The sequence below is a fragment of the Pelophylax lessonae genome (genome assembly GCF_965119305.1).
Source record: "Pelophylax lessonae genome assembly, chromosome: 6".
NCBI lineage: Eukaryota > Metazoa > Chordata > Amphibia > Anura > Ranidae > Pelophylax > Pelophylax lessonae.
The window spans coordinates 303,539,324-303,565,788 of record NC_138773.1 but is presented as its reverse complement, the minus strand read 5'-3'; the positions used below and the strand labels follow the sequence as shown (position 1 = coordinate 303,565,788).

Here is a 26,465-nt window from a genome sequence, read left to right as displayed (position 1 = left end):
GCAGATGTTAAACTTATATCCCTGATGGTCTCTCCTATATTAGCGTGCGTCCCTTTTCCTCACATAAAATCACCCGTCCAGCAAGCATAGAGGAAACAAAAGAGGAACCGCACTAGCGTAATATTGCTTAAACCATTCAAAACTTTATTCCAAAGAGTCCAAATGAAATATACTCACAAACACAAGATGTCAATGTGCTTTCATAGTCTAAAAGTACCGCGGGTCCCGTAGTGGGCAATATTGGTCCAGCTCACCCTCTCCATGCTGGTGTTCCGGACCTCAAAAGCCTCCGCTCGTGTCACCCGTGTACTTCTGGTCGCCGTAAGATTCATGCACTGACGCGTTTCGTCATTTCCGACTTCTTCGAAGTGCGTCCTTCTTGGTGAAGTGGACTGTTGCTGGATTTTTAAATCCTTTGAACCCTTTATTTATCCAAGGATGGACGTTTATATGTGAAAGCATTCATATATTCATCATTATATTGATTGTTTATTTATTTATATATGAACGTTCTAAGGACTCTTTTTTGCTTTTTTGATGCATGATTTATGTACTATCTGCGCTACTTATGCTAATTTCATGGTCTTGAGTGACTAGTGATTTGAGTATATTTATACACATTCTCTCTTTCAAGTAGCTGCAGTAGTGTCTGTCCAAAGACGCATCTGATTATTCCGCTTGTGCGCAGGGGATATATTATATCATTTATAGAGGGCGCATTTGTTGATATTTTATATAATTTTTAGGCTGCTGGTGTTGTTTGAAAACACCAAGTGGTGGAAATCTCCAATTATTCCTGGTGTACACTCACCGGAAATAACGGAGAATTCGGCAAGTTGGAGTTTTCGGCAGGACACCGGGCACCCGCGATCGCTCCCCATGAAGACAGAACAGTGGCCTGCTGATGTAAACAAGGCAGACCGCTGTTCTGTCAGAGATGAACACAGGGATCCTCCTATTTAGGAATACAGGTCTCTATGTTCATCCAGTGAATACAACCCCCACACAGTTAGAAAACACCCCCTAGGGACACATTTAACCCTTTGATCACCCCTGTTGTTAACCCCTTCCCTGCCAGTGTCATTAGTACAGTAACAGTGCATATTTTTAGCACGGATTACTGTAGTAATGTTACTGGTCCCCTCAAAATGTCAGTTAGGGGTCCGATCTGTCCGCCGCAATGTCGCAGTCCGGCTAAAAATCGCTGATCACCATTACTAGTAAAAAAATAAAAAAATAATTAAAAACAACTATAATAATATATAGTTTGTAGGCGCGATAACTTTTGCGCAAACCAATTAATATACCCTTTATGGGATTTTTTTAACCAAAAATATGTGGCTTAACCACTTAAGCCCCGGAAGATTTTACCCCCTTCCTGACCAGGGCCTATTTTGCGATTCGGCACTGCGTGACTTTAACGGACAATTGTGTGGTCGTGCGACGCTGTACCTAAACTAATTTGATGTCCTTTTTTTCCCACAAACAGAGTTTTCTTTTGGTGGTATTTGATCACCTGTGCGATTTTTACTTTTTGCGCTATTAACAAAAAAACAGCTTCAATTTTGCAAAAATAACAATATTTTTCAAATTTTTTTATATGAAATTCCCCAAAAAAAAATGTAAAAATCAAAATTTTTTAACATTTTGGGCCATTTTTTTTTTTTTTTTTTTACCATATGTTTGGTAAAAAAAATCGCAAAAAGCGTATTTTAATTGGTTTGCGCAAAAGTTATTGCGTTTATTAACAAAGGGAAAGATTTTTGTCATTTTTGTGTTTTTTTTTTTTAACGTGTAATGGCGGCGATCTGCGTTTTTTTTTTTTTTTTGCGGGACTGCGACATTGTGGCGGACAGATCGGACCCTTGACTGACATTTTTGACACTTTTGGGGTTACCAGTGACATTACTACAGTAATCAGTGCTATATATATATGCACTGTTACTGTAAAATGACACTGGCAGTGAAGGGGTTAACTTTTTTTGAGAGGGAGGGGCTGTGTGTGTCCCTAGGGGCGTGATTCTAACTGTGATTGGCTGTGGCTTGAGGTGTAGGAACAGTGATCAACGGTCCTACATAGTAGAACCGTATGATCACTGTTTCTACACAGGGGAGAATGACAGGCGGCTTGTTTACATCAGCCACCTGCCTTTCTCCCTCTGTACCGACGATCGCCGAGTGACCGGCGGACATCGGGTCTGCCGGGCACACGCGCGGGGGGTCTGTGACCACGCGGGAGCGCGCCTCTGGCGGCGCGCGCTCGCTCCCTAGACCCTCACAGGCTAGCGACGTAGCCCTATATATATACACACACACTTGTACATACACTTACGTATAATTGGTAAAAAGAACTTTTGCTCCCTGGAGAATGGTTAAAGCTGAACCAGGCAGATATAAAATACACATATGAATGCAGCTCTGTGCAAGCACCATGCTCATAGGAGGAGAGAGCAGGGAGACAGAAAGATGACCTCATCACTCTGCTGCTTCTCCTCCTTTGTCCAATAACAGCAGGCTGAGGGAGGAACAAGACCTGTAAGTGTTAATAAGCTTCAGCAGAGAAAAATCAGGTCACCTCTGCCACAGAGGGTTGTGCTGTGTGGCAGAGCTGTGTTACTATCACAAGTGGATGGACAGAAATACGAATCCTTTGACAGGTAAAACAACTCCTGTATATGTATTTCATTTCTGTATTTGGGTATGTTCCTGGAGTACAGCTTTAAATGACGCTGTTAGAAATATATTACAAGCAGCACTGACATCTAGGCCTTGTTTACATGTGCATGAGCATTCTGAAAAGCAGTCTGCTGTGGATTACTTTTCAGAGGCATTCAACAAGCAGCTTAGGGGTGAAATGTTGCAGCCCCACACCACACCATGTTGCACAGTGGTAGCAATGGGTCCATAGACTGGAATTGGTTTCTGCCTGCCAAACAGGTATCATTTTCACCAAATGTGTACTAACATGGCCTCCGGCAGTGTTAGCTTGTCGCTGGGGGGTGGCAAAATGGCAGCTCAACTACCTGTTTGTACTGCCCCTTGGCTCCTTGCGTGAATGAGGTCTTATAAAGCCGTTTAAGATTGGGGGATGTCACTGTACTCAGACAAAGTGGGGTTGATTTACTAAAACTGGAGAGTGCATAATTTAGTGCGGCTGTGCATGGTAGCCAATCAGCTTCTAGCTTCAGCTTGTTCAATTAACCACTTATGGACCGCCCGCCGCAGTTTTACATTGGTACTTTGACGTTAAAGATAGCTGCCATAACCCCGGTATTTTTTTTTTTTTCAAACGGCGGGCGGTCCGCTTCAACATAAGGGTGGTCCCAGCGGTGGATTCGGGAGAGGTGCCCTCCCCCCTCCACTTTCCGGTCATTTTCCCCGCTTACCGAAGCTGCCAGGAGCGGGGAAAACGATCCGGTCTGCTGTCCCCTCAGGCAAGATGGCCCCCACTCCACTCTATGGCCTTGGAGGACCGGAGCGACGTCATCCTTTTTTTGTTGTGTAGATGGTGAGGTCTTTTTGACCCCACATCTCACATTAAAGAGGACCTGTCCTGCTTATTTCTATTACAAGGAATGTTTACATTCCTTGTAATAGGAATAAAAGTGATCAAAATTAAAAAAACAAAAAAAACAAACAAAAAAAAAAACAGTGTAAAAATAAAAAAATAAATAAATTAAAGCGCCCCGTCCCCGTTAGCTCGCGCGCAGAAGCGAACGCATACACAAGTCGCGCCCACATATGTAAAAGGTGTTCAAACCACGATCGTTAGAGCGAGAGCAATAATTTGAGCACTAGATCTCCTCTGTAACTCTAAGCTGGTAACCTGTAGAAATTTTTAAAGTTTCGCCTATGGGGATTTTTAAGTACCAATGTTTGTCGCCATTCCACGAGCGTGCGCAATTTTCAAGCATGACATGTTGGGAATCTATTAAGGCCCCTTTCACACGAACAATCCGATCAGATCCGCCTGTCAGTTTTTAGGCTGATCTGATTGGATTGCATCCCTATAGGGCAGCGGATGTCAGCGGAGACATGTCCGCTGACATCCGCATCCGATCCTGTCCATGAAATCCGGACGGATGGAAACCCTATTTTCCATCGGTCCAGGGGATCGGATCAGATGGGTTTAGATGAGAATCCGATCCCCCATAGAGAGCAGCGGGGCTCTGACACCTCCCTCTCTGCACACATCGATCCCCGCTGAGCAGAGAACGGACCGCAGCAGGCAGCGCAGCGTGTGAAAGGAGCCTTACTCGGCGTAACATTATCTTTCAATTTATAGAAAAAAATTAGGCAAACTGTTTTCTTACTTTTTAATTAAAAAAAGGGAATTTTTTTTCCCCAAAAAATTGCGTGTGTAAGACCGCTGCGCAAATACAGTATGATAAAAAATATTGCAACAATCTCCCATTTTATTCTCTATGGTCTCTGCTAAAAAAAAAAATATATAATGTTTTAACCTCCCTGGCGGTATGATTCTTTTGGATTTTAGGTGCTGAAAGCGGTACCATTATTTTAGGTGCTGAAAGCATGTAATTCTTGTGAATGAGCAGCCCAAACCAACTGTATACATTTATTATACATATTATATATATATATATATATATATATATATATGTATGTATACATATATTATGTATACATATATTATATATATATACGTATATATATATATATATATATATATATATATATATATATATATATATATAATGTATACAGTTGGTTTGGGCTGCTCATTCACAAGAATTACGTGTATATATATATATATATGTATAATATGTGTGTGTGTGTGTGTATATATATATATATATATATATATATATATATATATATATATATATATATATATATATATATGTATATGTGTATATATATACGTCTGTATATATATGTATATATATATATATATACATATATTTACATAAAAAGTACAGTAAAACTGCAGGAAAGGGCACTGGGGGGTAATGTAATGTGATTTTATTTTATTTTGAACGATATCAGTGTGTTTGGTGCATTTTACATTCGAATTTGCCTCCGGTTCCACCCCCCGGCGGACATCACGTCGCCGGAGACGGAAGCCGGGGCTCGCAGACGATCGGGAGAGAGCTCCGCCGCCGCACACCGCTCCCAGTCTTCGCTGGATCCCGGAGAAAAGGTAAGTAAAACCTCTTCCAGGATCCAGCGATCTTCCTAGCGCTACCCCGAGTGTGGCTCGGGGTTACCGCTTTTGGCACTAAAATCTAACCCCGAGTCACACTCGGGAATACCGCTAGGAAGGTTAAGTAATTTTCTAGAAAAAAAAAAAAACTGATTTTAACCGTTTGCCAACCGCCGCACGACTATTTACTGCGGCGGTCAGCCCCTCACAGGCAAAACGACGTAGTACAACGTCGCTAGCCTGTGAGGGTCTCGGGAGCGAGCGCGCGCCGCCGGAGGCTCGCTCACGCACGGTCACGGACCCCCCCGCGCGTGTGACCGGCGGACTCGATCGTCCGCCGGTCACTCGCGATCGTCGGTGGAGAGGGAGAAAGGCAGGCGGCTGATGTAAACAAGCCGCCTGTCATTCTCCCCTGTGTAGGAATAGTGATCATACGGTTCTACTATGTAGGGCCGTTGATCACTGTTCCTACACCTCAAGCCACAGCCAATCACAGTTAGAATCACGCCCCTAGGGACACACACAGCCCCTCCCTCTCAAAAAAAGTTAACCCCTTCACTGCCAGTGTCATTTTACAGTAACCGTGCATATTTATAGCACTGATTACTGTAGTAATGTCACTGGTAACCCCAAAAGTGTCAAAAATGTCAGTCAAGGGTCTGATTTGTCCGCCGCAATGTCGCAGTACCGCAAAAAATATCGCAGATCGCCGCCATTACGCGTTAAAAAAAAAAACAACAAAAATGACAAAAATCTTTCCCTTTGTTAGTAAACGCAATAACTTTTGCGCAAACCAATCAAAATATGCTTTTTGCTATTTTTTTTTTTACCAAACATATGTAGCATAAAACAATTTGGCCGAATATGTTAAAAAATTTAGATTTTTAAATTTTTTGTTTGGGGAATTTCATATAAAAAAATTTATTGTTATTTTTGCAAAATTGACGCTCTTTTTTTGCTTATAGCGCATGATCAAAAAATCGCACAGGTGATCAAATACCATTAAAAGAAAGCTCTGTTTGTGGGAAAAAAGGACGTCAAATTCGTTTAGGTACAATGTTGCAGGACCGCGCAATTGTCCGTTAAAGTCATGCAGTGCCGAATCGCAAAATAGGCCCTGGTCAGGAAGGGGGTAAAATCTTCTGGAGCTTAAGTTGTTAACTTGTAAGTAACAAGTGTCAGAAAAAGGCCCGGTCCAGAAGTGGTTAAGCTTGGACAAAAAAAATCTGGAAGCTGATTGGCTACCATGCACAGCTGCACCAAATTTTGCCTCTCCAGTTTTAGTAAATCATCCCCATTGTTTGCAAATGCCGCTTTGTTTAGTAAACTGTTTACCGTTGGAAGGCGATGATGTCATAATTTGCTCTGTGCAGAAAAATTTTTTAATGATCGGTGTCCAATAATAATTCTGATGTCACCACCGGCAGTTTTCCCAGTTTTTAGTCTCTGCTTCTGCAAGGACTGTTCTTATAAAGAGGACCTGTCTGATAATAAGACCATGGCTCCCATAGGCTGGTGACTTTATCCTGTGTTCTCCCCAGGAATGCTGACCATCACTGACTTCATCAATATCCTGCACAGATATTACAAGGCTCCCATGGTAAGTCCATACACCGCAATGCAGCTGCAGGGGAGAATCGGGGGTGGGCAATTCTTTGTGTTACGGACGCAGCATTTTACATAAAAGCCGCAGTCTAGAATCAGCCATAGACAGGACATAACGGTCTGAACAAACATGTGAATTCCAGGCAAGCTCTGGTGTCTGATGTATGAAGCTCATTTGTGTTTAATGGGAAGATATTGATGAAATAAATCAATAGAGTCTATTTATAAAGGAGACACTGCAAGGTTTGGCCAGCTAATATGTGCTGGAAATCCCTGCATCTGTATTTTACAGCATTCAATGTACAATGCATCCGAAAAGTATTCACAGCGCTTCACTTTTTCCACATTTTGTTATGTTACAGCCTTATTCCAAAATGGATTCAATTCATTACTTTCCTCAAAATTCTACAAACAATACCCTATAATGACAATGTGAAAGAAGTTTGTTTGAAATCTTTGCAAAATGATTAAAAATAAAAAAATAAATAAAAAATAATCCCATGTACATACGTATTCACAGCCTTTGCTCAATACAGTTTTACACAGAAGTGAGTACACCCCTCACATTTATGTAAATATTTTATTCAACCTTTTCATGTGACAACACTGAAGAAATGACACTTTGCTACAATGTAAAGTAGTGAGTGTACAGCTTGTATAACAGTGTAAATTTGCTGTCCCCTCAAAATAACTCAACACACAGCCATTAATGTCTAAACTGCTGGCAACAAAAGTGAGGACACCCCTAAGTGACAATGTCCAAATTGGGCCCAATTAGCCATTTTCCCTCCCCGGTGTCATGTGACTCGTTAGTGTTACAAGGTCTCAGGTGTGAATGGGGAGCAGGTGTGTTAAATTTGGTGTTATCGCTCTCACTCTCTCATACTGGTCACTGGAAGTTCAACATGGCGCCTCATGGCAAAGAACTCCCTGAGGATCTGAAAAAGAGAATTGTTGCTCTACATAAAGATGGCCTAGGCTATAAGAAGATTGTCAAGACCTTGAAACTGAGCTGCATGATGGTGGCCAAGACCATACACCGGTTTAACAGGACAGGTTCCACTCAGAACAGGCCTCCCCATGGTTACCAAAGAAGTTGAGTGCACATGCTCAGCGTCATATCCAGAGGTTGTCTTTGGGAAATAGACGTATGAGTGCTGCCAGCATTGCTAAAGAGGTTAAAGGAGTGGGGGTCAGCCTGTCAGTGCTCAGACCATACGCCGCACACTGCATCAAATTGGTCTGCATGGCTGTTGTCACAGAAGGAAGCCTCTTCTAAAGACGATGCACAAGAAAGCTTGCAAACAGTTTGTTGAAGACAAGCAGACTAAGGACATGGATTACTGGAACCATGTCTTGTGGTCTGATGAGACCAAGATAAACCTATTTGGTTCAGATGGTGTTAAGCGTGTGTGGCGGCAACCAGGTGAGGAGTACAAAGACAAGTGTGTCTTGCCTACAGTCAAGCATGGTGGAGGGAGTGTCATGGTCTGGGGCTGCATGAGTGCTGCCGGCACTGGGGAGCTACAGTTCATTGAGGGAACCATGAATGCCAACATGCACTGTGACATACTGAAGCAGAACATGATCCCCTCCCTTCAGAGACTGGGCCACAGGGCAGTATTCTAACATGATAACGACCCCAAACACACCTCCAAGACAACCACTGCCCTGCTAAAGAAGCTGAGGGTAAAGGTGATGGACTGGCCAAGCATGTCTCCAGACCTAAACCCTATTGAGCATCTGTGGGGCATCCTCAAACCGAAAGGTAGAGTTGCGCAAGGTCTCTAACATCCACCAGCTCCGTGGTGTTGTCATGGAGGAGTGGAAGAGGACTCCAGTGACAACCTGGGAAGTTCTGGTGAACTCCATGCCCAAGAGGGTTAAGGCAGTGCTGGAAAAAAATGGTGGCCACACAAAATATTGACACTATGGGCCCAATTTAGGCATTTCAATTTAGGGGTGTACTCACTTTTGTTGCCAGCAGTTTTGACATTAATGGCTGTGTGTTGAATTATTTTGAGGGGACAGCAAATGTACACTGTTATACAAGCTGTACACTCACTACTTTACATTGTAGCAAAGTGTAATTTCATCAGTTTTGTCACATAAAAAGATATAAAATATTTACAAAAGGGATGTGAGGGGTATACTCACTTTTGTGAGATACTGTACTTTGTTGAAGCACCTTTGGCACCAATTACAGCCTCAAGTCTTTTTGAGTATGATGCTACAAGCTTGGCACACCTATTTTTGGGCAGTTTCTCCCATTCTTTGCAGGACCTCTTCAGCCTTATCAGATTGGATAAGGAGTGTAGGTGCACAGCCATTTTCAGATCTCTCCAGAGATGTTCATACGGGTTCAAGTCTGGGCTCTGGCTGGGCCACTCAAGAACATTCACAGAGTTGTCCCATAGACACTCCTTTATTATCTTGGCTGTGTGCTTAGGTTCTTGTCCTTTTGAAAGATGAACCTTCACCCCCAGTCTGAGGTCCAGAGAGCTTTTCATCAAGGATGTCTCTGTACATTGCTGCATTCATCTTTCCCTCAATCCTGACTAGTCTTCCAGTTCCTGCCACTGAAAAACATCCCCACAGCATGATGCTGCCACCACCATGCTTCACTGTAGGGATGGTATTGGCCAGGTGATGAGCGGTGCCGGTTTCCTCCAGACATGACGCTTGCCATTCAGGCGAAAGAATTCAATCTTTGTTTCATCAGATCAGAGAAGTGGTGAACTGAGAGGCTATGTCAGCTGCCGGTCAGGCATCTGGGCGGATTCCAACATTATTGTTGGGATCCCTGCAGAGCCTGGAAAGGCTCAGTGATGACTGAATCTGGATCACAGCAGGATGTATGAGATCAGCTAAATGTCAGCAAAAATCCTCCCCCCCCACCCACCAAAAAATAAATAAATAAATAAAAATCAAGCACTAATTTGCATGCTTACCCTTTAAGCATAAATGTCCCCCTCCTTCCAATACAAAACCCCCTACTACTGAAATCCCCTTTCCAGCACGAACCCCCCCCCCCAGCCCAAATCCTCTCATTCATTCTTCTTATGCCCTTAGTACAAATCCATCCCCCCCCCCCACCCCCTAGTACCAATCCTCTACCTCCTAAATTTCCCATTTTAGTACAAAACCTCTCCCCCCCCCCCACTTCAAATCTCCAACTCCTAGCACAGATTTTCCCCCATCCCCCATCCTAACACAATTTCCCCCAAAATTTCCCTCCTAGCACCAATACCCCAAATCATCCCTGCTAGAACGAATTCCCCCCCCTCTAAAAAAAATCCCCTCCTAGCACAAATCCCCTCCCCCCTACCATATTTCCTTTTGTAGCACAAGCCCCCCCAAAATCCCCCCTCCTAGCACAAATCTTCTTACCCCATCCCCCCTCCCAACACAAATTCCCTTAAATCACCACTCCTAGAACATCTCATATCCCCTGCCGCCCCCAAATTCCTCCTCCCAGCACAAATCCCCAGCCTTCTTGTGATGTCCCCCCAACTCACATAATATCACAGTGCCCCAACTGCCCACGCCTTGTCCCGGCCATGACTTTGGCCATACTTCTCCTTTAAGCCTAGGTTCACATTTGTGCAGGCTGCGTTCTGTGGATAGGGCAGCCATTTCATTTCATTCTAGCAAATGCACACATTCACACCCGCCAAAATGCATGCTACCGCGCCAAAGTACCATTGTGTGTTATTGTAAGTATGCGATGCACAAACTGCAAAGTGTAAATGTGCCTCTGACTGAGATGTCTTCCTTGTCTTTAGGTTCAGATATATGAACTGGAGGAGCATAAAATTGAGACATGGAGAGGTAAAGTTGATACGGTGCGCTCGGCCATTTCTCTGCCGTTTTGTTGAAATTGGGGAGAATTTCTCAGCTTTGTGTTTCTCTTGCAGAAGTTTACCTACAAAGTTCCTTCAAGCCGCTGATCTACATCTCTCCTTCAGACAGGTACGACTCCGGGCTTTACCACTCTACCCAAATAAAATGGATGTCCTTTTTTTCCCACATATAGAGATTTATTTTGGTGGTATTTGATCACCTCTGCGGTTTTTATTTTTTGAGCTATAAACAAAAAAAGACAAACAATTTTGAAAAAAAAAAAATATTTTTTTAGTTTGCCCTATAAAATATTCCTATTAAAACAATTTAAAGAAAAATCTAATTTATTCATCAATTTAGGGCAATGTGTATTCTGCTACATATTTTTGGTAAAAAAAAAAAAAAAATCCCAATAAGTGTATATTGATTGGTTTGCGCAAACGTTATCTCGTCTACAAACTATGGGTGAATATGGAGGGGGAGTGGATAGAATGGGTAACTAGAGGAGTACAATGGAATCGCCATATTGGGTAAAGTAATATATAATAGAATGGGTAACTAGAGGAGTACAATGGAATCGCCATATTGGGTAAAGTAATATATAATAATTAATATAATCCATAACATAATATTGGTATTACTCTTAAAAGAGCCAATAACCCAGCTTTACTATTGAAATAAGACAGGAGAGGGGGAAAAAACGGGACTTTGTGTGAGGTGTGTGGAGTCGGTTGGCATATAAAATTGTACCGTAACCTGGTATTAAGTAAAAGCTTTAATAATAAATATCATCATAATATAAAATATGCACTGTCACTGTACTAATGACACTGGCTGGGAAGAAATGTGTACTTATGGCGCTTTTCCACTGCATGGAACCGAACGGTTCGGCTCGCTTTTGTGCTTTTCCACTGCATGGTACCACATGGTACGGTGTTGGAACAGTACAGCGGCGCTTTTCCACTACATGGAACCGAACGGTACGGCTCGCTTAAACAGTACCACCTCAGTTGTGGTTCCAAGAGGGCCGTACCGGTACCATATCCCACAATCCTTTGCATGCAGCCTTGACTGTTTGTCACTACTAGCCACTGATTGGTCAGAGAATCATTGTTATCCCACCCACTTTACTTTAGTGGAAAAGCAAACCGTACCAAACCGCACCGAACCGTTCCAACACCGTACCATGCGGTACCATGCAGTGGAAACCAAAGGGAGCCAAGCAGGGCCGAGTGGAGCCGAGCCGGTACTTGCAGTGGAAAAGTGCCATTTGTGAGGTGCTTTTACTAGAGGAAGAGATTAATTTTATTCACACAAGATCCAGAACAGAGATCTGCCTTGTTTACATAGGCGGAGCCCGTTTTGAGTCTCTGCCCAACGATCGGTGGGTGCCGGAGGACATCCAGTCCCCGTCACCCGCAGATAGATGTTCTGTCCTCACCACCCTTTCTGATGTCTCCTGTATGGCATTAGCAGTTCTCTAAATTACTGTCCTCGTTGGTTGGAGTTTCTCTTTACACCTTCTGTCTTTTCCAGCTTGTTCCATGCTGTCTATTCCCTGATCAAGAACAAGATCCACCGGCTGCCGGTCATGGAGCCCATATCAGGAAACATCCTGCACATCCTCACACACAAGAGGCTGCTGAAATTCCTCCATATGTTTGTGAGTGTAAGGCAATGAAATGTTGAACATTCAATGTATACTCTGAAGGCAAACTGGGCATCATATACAGGGGCATCTCAAAAAATGAGAATATCATCAAAAAGTTTCAGTAATTCGATTCAAAAAGTGAAACTCAAATATTTTACAAAGTGCTGCAAAAACTGTTGGCGCAATATAAATCCTGAAGAATAATAAATAATAATAATATAGATGCATTACACACAGAGTGAATATATTTCAAGCATTTCTTTTTTTTAATTTAGATGATTATGGCTTACAGCGAGTAACAACCCAAAATTCAGTATCTCAGAAAATTAGAATATTACATAAGACCAATGAAAAAAAAAAAAGATTTTTTTATACAGAAATTTTGGCTTACTGAAAAGTATGTCTATGTGCAGTATAGTACATAAGCGTGGACGAGGGGGGATTTAAATGTGCCTCTAAATTACTGGAAACATATATGTCTACATATAATATAATTAGAATTCCAGTCGTTCTATCTATTGGCGACATATGCTGCCTTTGTGAAGTTTGGATGGTGATACCTCTGTGCTGTTTGGAGGGAGAGATTGATTCCTGAGGATCGTCTTGGCTTACTTCCAAGGCCATTGGATTAAGGGAGTCTTTCATCCATTCCCTGCTTTCTTCACCTGGGCTTTTGGTGTGGTACATCTCCCCCTTTGAGTCAGTGGAATTCTTTTTTATTGATCTAGTTGGTGCCATGGTGAGACCGCTTGTTATTTAATTGTGTAGGAGGTTTATCGTTTGATTTTATTGATGGATACTATGACATTTTGAAAATCTGTCTGATATGCATGCACTGTTTGGATCCTGAAGAAGCGAGTTGAGCGAAACTCGTTGATCCATCAGCAGATTACATGATTTACATTGAGGTCATGTGACCGGTTATGCACATGCATTTTCATATCTGACTCTGATTGTATCTATTTTAGCGGATTTTATGTAAATTTCAATAAAATATATATTTTTCTTTTATATTATATGTAGACATATATGTTTCCAGTAATTTAGAGGCACATTTAAATCCCCACTGTCTAGGTCTGGTATATAATTCTCCCTTCTGTTTCCTCCCCCCCTTCCCCTTTAGTCCACTACCACACCTGGTTTCTACTTTTTTGGTTCACTATTATTTAGGGGACGGTGCCATTTATCTGTCATACAGTCCATCCCTCTCCATACAATTTTTATTGCAGTATAGTACATCATAAACCACAGCGCAAAATACAGCAAATGAACTCAATAACCTATAAATAAAAAAATGTGAAAAAGTGAAACCTCATACAAATTGCCGCTACAAGCAAGTGTCAAGTGAAAGTCCATAAAAGTTTCCAATATGGATCCAAGAAAGTGCTGAAGTGCCTCAAAACTTCTATGTACTCATACAGTGAACTGTGCTCTTCTTCACCCTATTGTGCTTAAACTTGCCAGATAATGTGGACCCCTTAGCAATATTGCATGTCAGGCTGTGTCTGGTAAGAGGGAAGATGTCACATCTCTTGTATCCTGTGATGATTTAGCACTCATAAACGGAGAAGAGAGAATCCCAATAGATTTATGCTTTTCCTCCAATACAACTTCTGTTGAGACTACTACACAGAATTCGAGGTAGAAGGGATTCCAGTCGTTCTGGTGGCACCAGACTGGCCTCGCCGACCCTGTCTTGTGTTCAGGGTTTCATTTGAATGAAGATATTGTGTTGCCGTCCTTATGTCCTAAGCCAAAACATCCTAAAGAAATTGCTCTACATTCCCTGGATGTAGTCAGGGGCAATTCGGGTGTACCTGGCGGTGACTGAGTCAATTCGGAAATCCAATTCTTTGTTCTTACGGATGGACCTTGTAATGGGCAGGTCGCATCTGCTGTGACCATTTCTAGATGGATCGGGCAGACAGTGGTGCAGGCTTATTCTATTAAGGGTCAGGTTCCTCCTTTCCCTGTCAAGGCGCATTCTACGAGGGCGCTTAGGGCCTCCTGGGCCTTCCGTCATCTGGCCTCGCCAGTCTTGGTACGCAGGCCTGGTAGGGCTGGAAGGAGACGTCCCTTTGAAACTTCCTCTCAGGGAACATCTTCTGTCTCAGGGACCAATCTTCCATCCTGCTTTACAGTCGATGGCTTTAACGGCCTGGCTATTGAAAGCCAGGTGCTGAAGGACAGAGAGCTGTTGGAGTCGGTGATTCCTACGCTGTTGAAAGCTAGGAAATCTACTTCCAGGAAGGTTTATCATCGAGTTTGGAAGGCTTACATTACTTGGTGTGAGTTTCGGGGGGGGTTTCTCCCCGTCCTTTTCGCATGTTGGAGTTTCTACAACTAGGTGTAGATCAACATTTGGCTCTGGGCACCATCAAGTGCCAGATTTCCGCTTTGGCAATATTTTTCCAAAGGCCGTTGGCGAGGAAGTCCTTGGTTCACACTTTTGTGCAGGGAGTTCGCCATCTGGCTCCTCCGGTGCGATCCCTGGTACCTCTGTGGGATCTCAGATTGGTACTGTCGGTACTTCAAAAGCCTCCTTTTGAAAACATTTGTGATCTTCCTTTGCTCACTCTGTCGCAGAAGGTGGCCTTTTTGGTTGCTATTACTTCTACGCATAGGGAGTCGGCTGCTTTGTCCTGTCGGTCACTTTACCCAGTGGTTCAGAGGGACAAAGTGGTATTCTGACCCTGTCAGACATTCAGGGTTTCATTTGAATGAAGCTATTGTGTTGCCGTCCTTATGTCCTAAGCCAAAACATCCTAAAGAAATTGCTCTACATTCCCTGGATGTAGTCAGGGCAATTCGGGTGTACCTGGCCGTGACTGAGTCAATTCGGAAATCAGATTCTTTGTTCTTACGGATGGACCTTGTAAGGGGCAGGCTGCATCTGTTGTGACCATTTCTAGATGGATCGGGCAGACGGTGGTGCAAGCTTAATCTATTAAAGCAGAGTTCCACCCTGGGAAAGTTTTTTTTTTAATAAAAAATACCCCCGGGACAGTCAGGGCTAGTACATTCCACAATGGCTAGCCTCTGATCTGTCCCGGGTTGCACTTACCTTTTAGAAGAAATATTTACCTTGAAAATGTATTGTCCAGCGATGTCATCTCAGGTGTGGGCAGCTTGAAGCCAGCGCGGTCCTCTTCTGTGTCCTCTTCCGTCTTCTTCGGTCCCACGATGCACTGCACCGGCCCCGCCGTCACTTCCGGTGCCCCAGCGTCATCCCTGCACAGCTTCTGGGCATGCCCAGAAGCTGTTTAGCAAGGTATGACGGCACCTGCACCGGAACTGACGTCAGGGCCGGTGCAGGCGCATTGATTCCTGGGAGCGATGACGTTCAGCTCCCAGGAATCATTGCAAGCCAGGAAGTGACGAATCGCCGTGGCCGCCGAGGGAGGAAGAGGAAGTAAGGTGAGTATATTTTCTTCTAAACCAGGTAAGTAAAAAAAAAAAAAAAAAATTGCGATTATCCATTTGTTTTTCAGGTGACCCGGAGCGAGAAGATGGAGGTAAGTTACATTTTAGGGTGGAACTCCGCTTTAAGGGTCAGGTTCCTCCTTTCCCTGTCAAGGTGCATTCTACGAGAGCGCTTAGGGCCTCCTGGGCCTTCCGTCATCAGGCATCAGTGGTTCAGGTGTGCAAGGAGGCCACCTGGTCCTCCGTACACACATTCACAAAGTTTTATAAGGTGGATGTACTTGCATCTTCTGATGCTGCTTTTGGCCGTAAAGTTTTGCAGGCTGCGGTTGCAGAGGCTCCCGCCTCTTGAGGGTGTATTTTTTCTCCTCGCGGTGAGCTGCAGTTGTTCCTGGTTGAGCTCCTGTTTTACCTGGTTGGCTATGTTTAGCCTTGTTGGGAAGTAGATGTATTGCTGTGTTTTTTCCCACCCCTCACATTAATACTGCTTTGGGACATCCCAAGGGTCTAAATACACGGAGCTGTGTCTGTCAGTGAACGAAAGAGAAAACTGGATATTTGTCTTACCATAAAATCCTTTTCTCTGAGGTTCACTGACGAAAGCAGCACCTGCCCCTCTGTTATGTATTTATGTGTTCTTCTGACATTGCTTGTTACAAACTGAAGTCCTAGAGCAGGGAGTGATGGTATACCCTCTGGGACTGCCTCAGGGGCATAGCCAAAATAGTTTTCACCTAGTCCTACTCCTGAAGAGAGAGCAGCATAAGCCCAAGGGTCTAGAACACATGGAGCTGTGTCCGTCAGTGAACCTAGAGAAAATAAAGAGAAAATAATTTTACGGTAAGACAAAAATCCATTTTTTTTCACAATATTCTACTTTTTAGAGATACTGAATTTCGGGTTGTCACTAGCTGTAAGCCATAATCATCAAAATTAAAAGAAAGAAATTCTTGAAATATATGTCACCCTGTGTTTAACGCATCTATATAAAATATGAGTTTCACTTTTTGAATTGAATTACTGAAATAAGCTAACTTTTTGTTGATATTCTAATTTTCTGAGATGCACCTGTATAAAGCTTGTCTGAGCTGTCAGAAAATAGAGTTTTGGGAGCTGAAACTACACACTGCAAAGCTCAGTGAGGAGAGCTCTGAGAGCTGATTGGAGAGAAGGGACACAACATAAGCCCTAAAATCACATGTATAATTTCTATGGAGAACAGAATTTTGGCAGTCTGCCAACCCTGTAACATGAACACGCATGAATAAAATGTATCAACCCTGTGTTTAGTGTTCATTCAGACTTAACAAAATTTGGGGGCCTCTCACAAAAATTTCCAAGAGTTATGCAAGATATTATATGCTGTAAGCAAAAAATGCTGCCCTACACCTTTAAAATGGATTTTCACTTAAAAGGGGAAGTTCTGCTTGTATGCATCCTCCCCGCTTAAGAATTGGCACATTTTAGGAGGGGGGAAGCGGGTGCCTGGTACCCACTCCCTTTTCCAATCGGATCACGGAAGTTCAACCCCCCCTCCTTCTCATTTATAAAGTGCAGTGTGGTTTGCCCATGTTTAGAGGGAAGCCGGCTGTGAAGCTGCAAGGCTTTACTGCCGGCTTCACTTACTAAGATGCCAGCTTCTGGCCTGGAAGCCCATTGAAGAATTGGCTGAGGTGAGCACAGCACTGGATCCCTGGACAGGTAAGTGTCCTTTATATTAAAAGTCAGCAGCTACAGTATTTGTAGTTAATGACTTTTAGGTTTTGGGGGTGGGATGGAGCTCCTCTTTAAGTAATATATTATAATCTAATAAAGAATCCAAACCAAACATCCCTTAAGATTGTGCCGTTATTCTGATGAAAATAACATTAATGAAAAATGATGACACCAGATTTTAATATAGTAAAAGTCCATGTCAAATACAATTGTGAAAAAAATCCTTCAATGCAGTGATTTTTCCTGCCACCACCGTGCAATGCAAACCTCTTACCAGATAAATATGAGCCTAACCATCTGAGGTCATGTATGCTTGTATAAGAAAAGGGTCGTTGTATAGGTGGTAATGGGCAACCTCTGCAGCCATCCCCCGAAAAGTTCATATATATATCTCTCAATTTGCCACACGATGGACAATAAAAGAAGAAGAGGACTCCACATAGAGTGAAGCTGCAATAATTTACATTCTTGTTCTTGAGTTTGGATCAGCCTTTCTCAAACTTTTTACCCCAGAGGAACCTTTGAAATTATTTTTGGGTCTTAAGGAATTCCTGCTAAAACCAATTCATTGGGGTCAGTGGGAAAAATGAACCTTATGGCACTTTTCCACTGCAAGTACCGGCTCGGCTCTACTCGGTCCTGCTTGGCCCTGCTTGGCCCGGTTTGCTTTTCCACTGCTGGTACCGCATGATACGGGGTTGGAATGGTTCGGTACGGTACAGTATGGTTTGCTTTTCCACTAAAGTAGTACTAAAGTTAAGTGGGTGGGATAACAACGGGGTGGGTGGGATTCTCTGACCAATCAGTGGCTAGTAGTGACTGCATGCAAAGGATTGTGGGATATGGTACCGGGTATGGTACCTCTTGGAACCACAATCGAGGTGGTACTGTTTTTGAGAGCCGTACCGTTCGGTTCCATGCAGTGGAAAAGCGCCGCCGTACCGAACCGTACCGAACCGTTCCTACACCGTACCATGCGGTACCAGCAGTGGAAAAGCACAAAAGCGAGCCGAACCGTTCGGTTCCATGCAGTGGAAAAGCGCCATTACGGTTATAACTAGTGGGAAGAATGCTCCCCCCTTCCCTAAAGACAGCTTAAAAGATTATTGGTGTCATGCAGCTAGCTCTGCTAAATGTTGGCCATCAACTATGTTGGCACCATAGAACGGGAGTGTAAATAATTAAAGTAGGAAAACTGCCGCTTGCCTGACCCGATCCAAGTTGTTGCATGGATGTGTGGCAGCCCCAGCCACCGCTGTCCTGCAGACCATGCCCCTGACCCGTTTCGTCCCATCCATCGGAGCTTAGAGATGTGATGGGTAGGCCGAAACGTGTCAGTAACATAGTTAGCGAAGCAGCACTGGCTGAGGCTGCCACACATACATGCAACAACTAGGATCGAGTCGGGCGAGCAGCAGTTTTCCTGCTTCAATTATTTACACTACTGGATGTGTGATATCCCGTGTTGGCACCTCCACTCCTGAGTACCAGCGGGACAGTGTATCTTCGCTTGGAGCAGCACCATAGGGTTCAAACCGATCACAACATAGAATAGAAGGGCAATTAGTCACAGCCCAAGGAACCCCTAGAAACCTTTGGAGGAACCCTAGGGTTCCACAAAACCCAGGTTGAGAATGACTGGTTTATATACACTTTGTTATCTGTAGGTGTAATCTGTTGTTCTGGGAGCTCATTGTGACATTTTCTTACTTGGACTCTTTGTCCCGCATTGACACAGGGGGGCACCATTCCCCGGCCTCGCTTCCTCCAGAAGACCATCTTGGAGCTGGGCATCGGGACCTTCAGGGACGTAGCGGTTATACATGAATCATCCAGTATATACAACGCCCTGGAGATCTTTGTAGAGAGAAGAGTGTCTGCCCTCCCCGTAGTGAACGAGGCTGGTGAGTTTTAGATATTATCAATCACCAAAGTCAATTAACCTTGTCACAAGCCTGTAAGCTGAGCCTAGGACACAGAAATGCATGAGCAGAGATAAAAACCGCAACAATCAGTCAATGCTGAGATACAAGAAGATGAAGAGCTTGTTCCTTCCTCCTCCCAAGGCTCAGAGTTGGCCAGCAAAGCCACCAATCATACTAAAGAACTAAAAGAGATTTGTAGAAAGGGGAAGGGTCAAGTGTGACTTTTACTGGAAAAGTCAGGATTTGCTTATATTTTCATGTTTGTACATCTGGATCTACCGATTGTTTTTTCATATAGTTTTATAGAATTTCCCAGGTTTAGGACAGCTTACAGCAGTTGCCTAATGGGCTTCTCTGTGCCATTTATATTTTTGTAGGGATTCTTATTTCTTTAACCCCCTGAGCTCCAGAAGGTTTTACCCCTTTGATGACCAGGGCATGTTTTACTATTCAGCACTGCATTACTTTAACATGCAACGCTGTACGCAAATTACATTTTTATTATTCTTTTCACACAAATAGAGCATGCACTCGCCCCAAACTTGGAAGAAAAGATGGCCGGGCGACGAACAGGTACGTCGCCCGGCCTGGAGCTGCCACCAGCTTGCTGTACAACTACTGTGGGCAGATGGCAAGCAGTTAAAGCAAAGATGTGCTTTGCCCATGCAGGGCAAAAGCAACCGGTTCTCTTTAACCACTTTACCACCGGAGGATTTTGCTGTCTTACGCCTGGGCCACTTTTTTGCGATTCGGCACTGTGCGACTTTAACTGACAATTGCACGGTCATGCAACGCCGTACCCAAACGAAATTTACGTCATTGTTTTCCCACAAATAGAGCTTTCTTTTGGTGGTATTTGATCACCTGTGTGATTTTTACTTTTTGCGCTATAAACAAAAAAAGAGCGACAATTTTGAAAAAATAACAATATTTTTCACATTTTTTTATATGAAATTCCCCCCCCCCCCCCAAAAAATGTAAAAATCTAAATTTTTATCATTTTAGGCCAATTAATTTTCTGCTACATATTTTTGGTAAAAAAAAAAATCGCAATAAGCGTACTTTGATTGGTTTGCGCAAAAGTTATTGCGTTTACTAACTAAGGGAAAGATTTATGTCATTTTTGGTGGGTTTTTTTTTTTTTTTTTTAACGAGTAATGGCGGCGATCTGCGATTTTTTTTTTTGCGGGACTGCGACATTGCGGCGGACAGATCGGACCCTTGACTGACATTTTTGGGGTTACCAGTGACATTACTACAGTAATCAGTGCTATAAATATGCACTGTTACTGTAAAAATGACACTGGCAGGGAAGGGGTTAATTTTATTGGAGAGGGAGGGGTTAATGTATGCCTGGTGCTTACTGACATGTGTGGGGGGAGGTGACTGAGTGACACAGGGACAGATCGCAGGTTTAGCTATGCTGAACCCTGCAATCTGACCCTGCCTGTCACTTAGGAGATCCGCCCGCTTTGTTTACACAAGCAGGCGGATCTCCAGACTCGATTCCCTGACGATCGGGGAAGAGCAGCGGCGATCACCGCTGCTCCTCCCCTGGCCCGACTCCCGCTGTGACTGAATACAGCGGGAGCGAGCCTCCGGCGGCGTGCGCGTGCCGCCGAGAAGCGGGAGTGTCTGGCGATGTAGGTCTACGTCGTCAGACCTACAAGAGCCACTTTGCCGCAGTACAGCTTTAGTGAGCAGCGGTAAAGTGGTTAATCCCCGTCGTTCTTTGCTCCCCTGATTATGGAAGAGCATGTGAGTCATTCTGTGGCCAAATCCAAACGCAATATTCCCCACGCACACATTCAAGGTAACCGGCTATTTAGTGATACTGGGTGCTGTAATGACCATAGGTTGGAAACCGTGGATACTCAAAGTGATGAAATGTCATCAGCACACCAAGGATTCCTCGAAAGAGTCCAAAACTTTATTTTGTAGTCACATAATAAATATACAGCAACGTTTCTGAGCCACACAGAGCCCCTTCATCAGGCAAGTCACCAATTTCATAGTCCTGGGCAAGCTATGATTTGAGCAAATCATACCTTCCACAGGGCAGCGTCTTCTGCTCCTGGCAACTAAACAGGGCTGCGGGGGAGTAAAGAAGAATTGAGTATGTTTTGCTGGGGAAAAAAAACACATCCGTCACATGCTCAGGGTGAACCTGCTCTCACCTGTGAAAAGCACAGGGCACCAGTGACAGGAATGCCAATTCTGGTGTTAAATGGCAAATGCCAATTGAGCTCCACGATGCCGGGCAATGAGCACAGGACGCACTAGAGGATGTCGGGCCCTCAGGCCACCCTCATGAAGTCTGTTTCTGATTGTTTGATCAGAGACATTCACACCAGTGGCCTGCTGGATGTCAGGGTTTGTAGGGCTCTGGCAGTACTCATCCTGTTCCTCCTTGCACAAAGGAGCAGATACCGGTCCTGCTGATGGGTTAAGGACCTTCTAAGGCCCTGTCCAGCTCTCCTAGAGTGCCTGTCTCCTGTAATCTCCTCCATGCTTTTGAGACCTTCTGGCAAAGACACGTATTGCTGTGGCATCCTGGAGGAGTTGGACTGCCTGTGCAACCTCTATAGGGTCCAGGTATCGCCTCATTCTACCAGTAGTGACACTGACCCTAACCAAATGCAAAACTAGTGAAAAAAAGTCAATAAAGATGAGTAGGGAAACAAAGGGCCTCCACTTGTAAAACCATTCCTGTTTTGGAGGTGGCCTCATTGTTGCCCATCTAGTGTACCTGTTGCTAATTTCATTAACACCAAAGCAGCTGAAACTGATTAACAACCCCCTCTACTACCTAACTGACCAGATCAATATCCCAGAGTTTAATTTAGTTGATGCTATACTCTGATTAAAAAGTGTTCCTTTAATTTTTTTTGAGCAGTGTATATTTGAAACTTGATCATTCCTGATTTCTTGAGGCTCTAAAATGCCAGAACTGCTGATGAACTTTCTCCTGTATTCAGTGACATTAGACTTTTGAGAAGTACAGATCCTCTTCCTGACTGGCATACATGTCACACCTGCTATTTAATGCAGCCAGATAAAACTCAACAGAAGACATCAGATTGTAGAGGATACGGCCTCCGTGCCCCGGGCAGACCGCGTCCTCTAATCTGTGCTATACATAGAACACCGGAGTCATCCAGACCAGGAGCCGGATAAGATTCTTCCTCCCCGCAGGACAGGAATTCAGGGAGTGTTCAGTGACCTCTAAAAGCTGCTAAAGGGAAACCACTGGAGACCTCTAAATGTTCTATCAGAGAGTCCATAAACAGCTGATTCTGCTCTTAACCACTTTACCACCGGAGGATTTTGCTGTCTTACGTCCGGGCCACTTTTTGCAATTCGGCGCTGTGCGACTTTAACTGACAATTGCGCGGTCATGCGACGCCGTACCCAAACAGAGCTTTCTTTTGGTGGTATTTGATCACCTGTGCGATTTTTACTTTTTGCGCTATAAACAAAAAAAGAGCGACAATTTTGAAAAAATAACAATATTTTTCACATTTTTTTTATATGAAATCCCCCCCCCCCCCCCCACCCCAAAAAATGTAAAAATCTAAATTTTTTATCATTTTAGGCCACTTTGTTTTCTGCTACATATTTTTGGTAAAAAAAATCGCAATAAGTGTATTTTGATTGGTTTGCGCAAAAGTTATCGCGTTTACTAACTAAGGGAAAGATTTCTGTCATTTTTGGTGTTTTTTTTTTTTTAACGAGTAATGGCGGCGATCTGCGATTTTTTTTTTGCGGGACTGCGACATTTCGGTGGACAGATCGGACCCCTGACTGACATTTTTGACACTTTTGGGGGTACCAGTGACATTACTACAGTAATCAGTGCTATATATATGCACTGTTACTGTAAAAATGACACTGGCAGGGAAGGGGTTAATTTTTATTGGTGATCAAGCGGTTAATGTATGCCTGGTGCTTACTGACGTGTGTGGGGGGAGGTGACTGAGTGACACAGGGACAGATCGGATGTTCAGCTATGCTGAACCCTGCAATCTGACCCTGCCTGTCACTTAGGAGATCCCCCCGCTTTGTTTACACAAGCGGGCGGATCTCCAAACTCGATTCCCCGACGATCGGGGAAGAGCAGCGATGATCGCCGCCGCTCCTCCCCTGGCCCGACTCCCGCTGTGACTGAATGCAGCGGGAGCAAGCCACCGGCGGCGCATGCGCGCCGCCGAGAGAGGGGAATGTCTGGCCATGTAGGTCTACGTCGCCAGACATTATCGAGCCACTTTGCCGCAGTAGAGCTCTAGTGAGCAGTGGCAAATTGGTTAAACGGGAGAACTTCTATTGTACTCTAAATGGAGTGCCATCATAAATGATCTGTGATGCATTACATAGAACAGGGGTGTCAAACTCAATTTTATTGTGGCCTGCATCAGCATTATTGTTGTCCCCAAAGGGCCGGTTGTATCTGTAAGACTATATAAATTTATCACATTAACCCTTCGTCACTGACCTAATGCAAATATGCAGCCTACAAGAGGGTTGTAGTGGGATGATATGCAGCTGCAGGCATCACCCCGGTACAGTTTTTTAGAGCCGATGGTCTGCTTTCTTGTAATAACAACCAATGAGGCTAATCAACCACTCGACTGTTATTAAAAGCAGTGGAAGGGGACGTTCCTTCCCCTCCTGCTGCCTTTCACAGTTTGCCCGGGCTCTCCCATCCCACCAGGAGGCCTGGCTGGCTGGAGACCCGAACGAAGCTGGAATTGGCTTTGATCGGGTCTCGGATCTAGTAATCTGGAAGCATAGTCATGAGATCACTTTCGGTTAACTGAAGCCTTAAAGCGGAGTTCCACCCTCATTTCTTCTTTTCGGATTCCTGTAGGGAAAGGCATGTTAAAAAAGAATTGGACATTTTTTTTTTGGGGTCACTTACCTTATTTTAGGGGAATCCTTGTCCGACTTCCTCCTTCTGTGTCCGTGGCCCTGGACGTCACTTCCGGTTTCGCATTGCGTCCTGGGAGATGTGTGTCATCCATCCCAGGATGCAATGGGAATGGCCGGCCGCTACTCTGATTGCCGATCGCAATCTACAGCGCATGCGCAAGATTACGATTGGCATTCTGGGTAGACAGAAACCAGGAAGAGGGACACAGCGGGGGACACAGCGGCTTTAGACGCCCACACCGGAGATGGCCGTGCTCTGCAACCAATTTTAAAGGTAAGAATTTATCTATATTCAATTACTGTACTGTACTGTAATGTGGGGTTAGGGTAATTGGCGATAGCTTAGGATTAGGGGGGTATTTTTATCTCAAAAAATATTTTTGTGGCCGGAACTCCGCTTTAAATGCAGCAGATTTAAAAAAAAAAAAATAAAGTCAGTATTCAAAACAGCCGATCTTTTAACCACTTAAGCCCCGGAAGATTTTACCCCCATTCCGACCAGGGGGTATTTTGCGATTCGGCACTGCGTGAATTTAACGCACAATTGCGCGGTCGTGCGACGCTGTACCTAAACGAATTTGACGTCCTTTTTTTCCCACAAACAGAGCTTTCTTTTGGTGGTATTTGATCACCTGTGCGATTTTTTGATCACGCGCTATAAACAAAAAAAGAGCGTCAATTTTGCAAAAATAGCAATATTTTTCACATTTTTTTATATGAAATTCCCCCCAAAAAAAATGTAAAATTCAAAATTTTTAAAAATTTTCGGCCAATTTATTTTATGCTACCTATGTTTGGTAAAAAAAATCGCAAAAAGCGTATTTTGATTGGTTTGCGCAAAAGTTATCGCGTTTACTAACAAAGGGAAAGATTTTTGTCATTTTTGTTGTTTTTTTTTTTAACGCGTAATGGCGGCGATCTGCGATTTTTTTTGCGGTACTGCGACATTGCGGCGGACAGATCGGACCCTTGACTGACATTTTTGACACTTTTGGGGTTACCAGTGACATTTCTACAGTAATCAGTGCTATACATATGCACTGTTACTGTAAAAATACACTGGTAGTGAAGGGGTTAACTTTATTTGGAAGGGAGGGGCTGTGTGTGTCCCTAGGGGCGTGGTTTCTACTGTGATTGGCTGTGGCTCTAGCTGTAAGGACACTGATCAACGGATCTACATACTAGATCCGTTTTATCAGTGTCTTTGCAGCGAGGAGAATGACAGGTGGTTTGTTTACACAAGCTGCCTGACATTCTCCCTCTCCCCCGCCGATCGCCGAGTGACCGGCGGACATCGGGTCCGCTGGTCACACGCGCGGGGGGGTCCGTGACCACGCGGGAGCGGGAGCGCGCCCCGGGGGGCGCGCGCTCGCTCCCTAGACCCTCACAAGCAAGCAACGTAGCCCTACGTTAGTTTGCCTGTGAGGGGCTGACCGCCGACGTAGATAGTCGTGCGGCGGTCGGCAAGTGGTTAAGTGCAAAGGACTATAGACCTCAGATCCCTCCAAAAAACTACCGTATATACTCGAGTATAAGCTGAGATTTTCAGCATGTTTTTTCATGCTGAAAATGCCCCCCTCAGCTTATACTCGAGTCACTGTCTTTTTAAAAATGGCGCTGTTACGAACCTCAGCGTAAAAAGGAATGAAACCGCCGTTTAGTGGATGTACCACCTTTGCAGCATGTACGAATTACCCCTGTAGCACACCAGCATACGGATAATCATCCAAAGTGAGCCCCAAATAATCGAACGGCTTTCTGTATAATAATTTCCAAAAACACATGACTCACCAGACAGCAGCAGTCTGGGTCATTATATATATCACCTGAAGAGGCCCCTATCCTACATTTAAATCATTGGATATGGAAAGGTTGGGAGACAAGGATTTCGGGCACTAAATTTTCATAAAATTGCTTTTTATTAAACAAACACATTAAAAACATCTAGTGATACAAGCAGATGAGAAAAATCTACATTGAACATAAGACCAGAAAACGGTCGACAATATGAGATATAATATTACATGAGGTACTAGACCTTCATATAGTATGGGAACAGTTGTGTACAGAACAAGTTGTATTATGCATACATCCAATGTGATATACTTCAAAGCAGACAGAGCCTGCCGGCGGACACCTCGATGCTCAGGGTGCCAGTCAGCAGGGTCGGCTGAAGTTTACAGTAAACACATGGTATACATTACTCATG

General features: G+C 44.0%; 1 protein-coding gene across 3 annotated transcripts in view; it reads left to right on the top strand.

Moving 5' to 3' along the window:
* Positions 1–26,465, top strand: part of PRKAG3 (protein kinase AMP-activated non-catalytic subunit gamma 3) — a 90,351-nt gene that overhangs the window by 34,479 nt on the left and 29,407 nt on the right. For all 3 annotated transcript variants that reach the window (XM_082261958.1, XM_082261960.1, XM_082261959.1), the window contains 5 exons: positions 6,706–6,764; positions 10,555–10,600; positions 10,687–10,741; positions 12,149–12,275; positions 19,141–19,306. In XM_082261958.1, the coding sequence (XP_082118084.1) occupies positions 6,706–6,764; positions 10,555–10,600; positions 10,687–10,741; positions 12,149–12,275; positions 19,141–19,306 (453 nt within the window). The remainder of the gene's footprint in view (positions 1–6,705; positions 6,765–10,554; positions 10,601–10,686; positions 10,742–12,148; positions 12,276–19,140; positions 19,307–26,465) is intronic.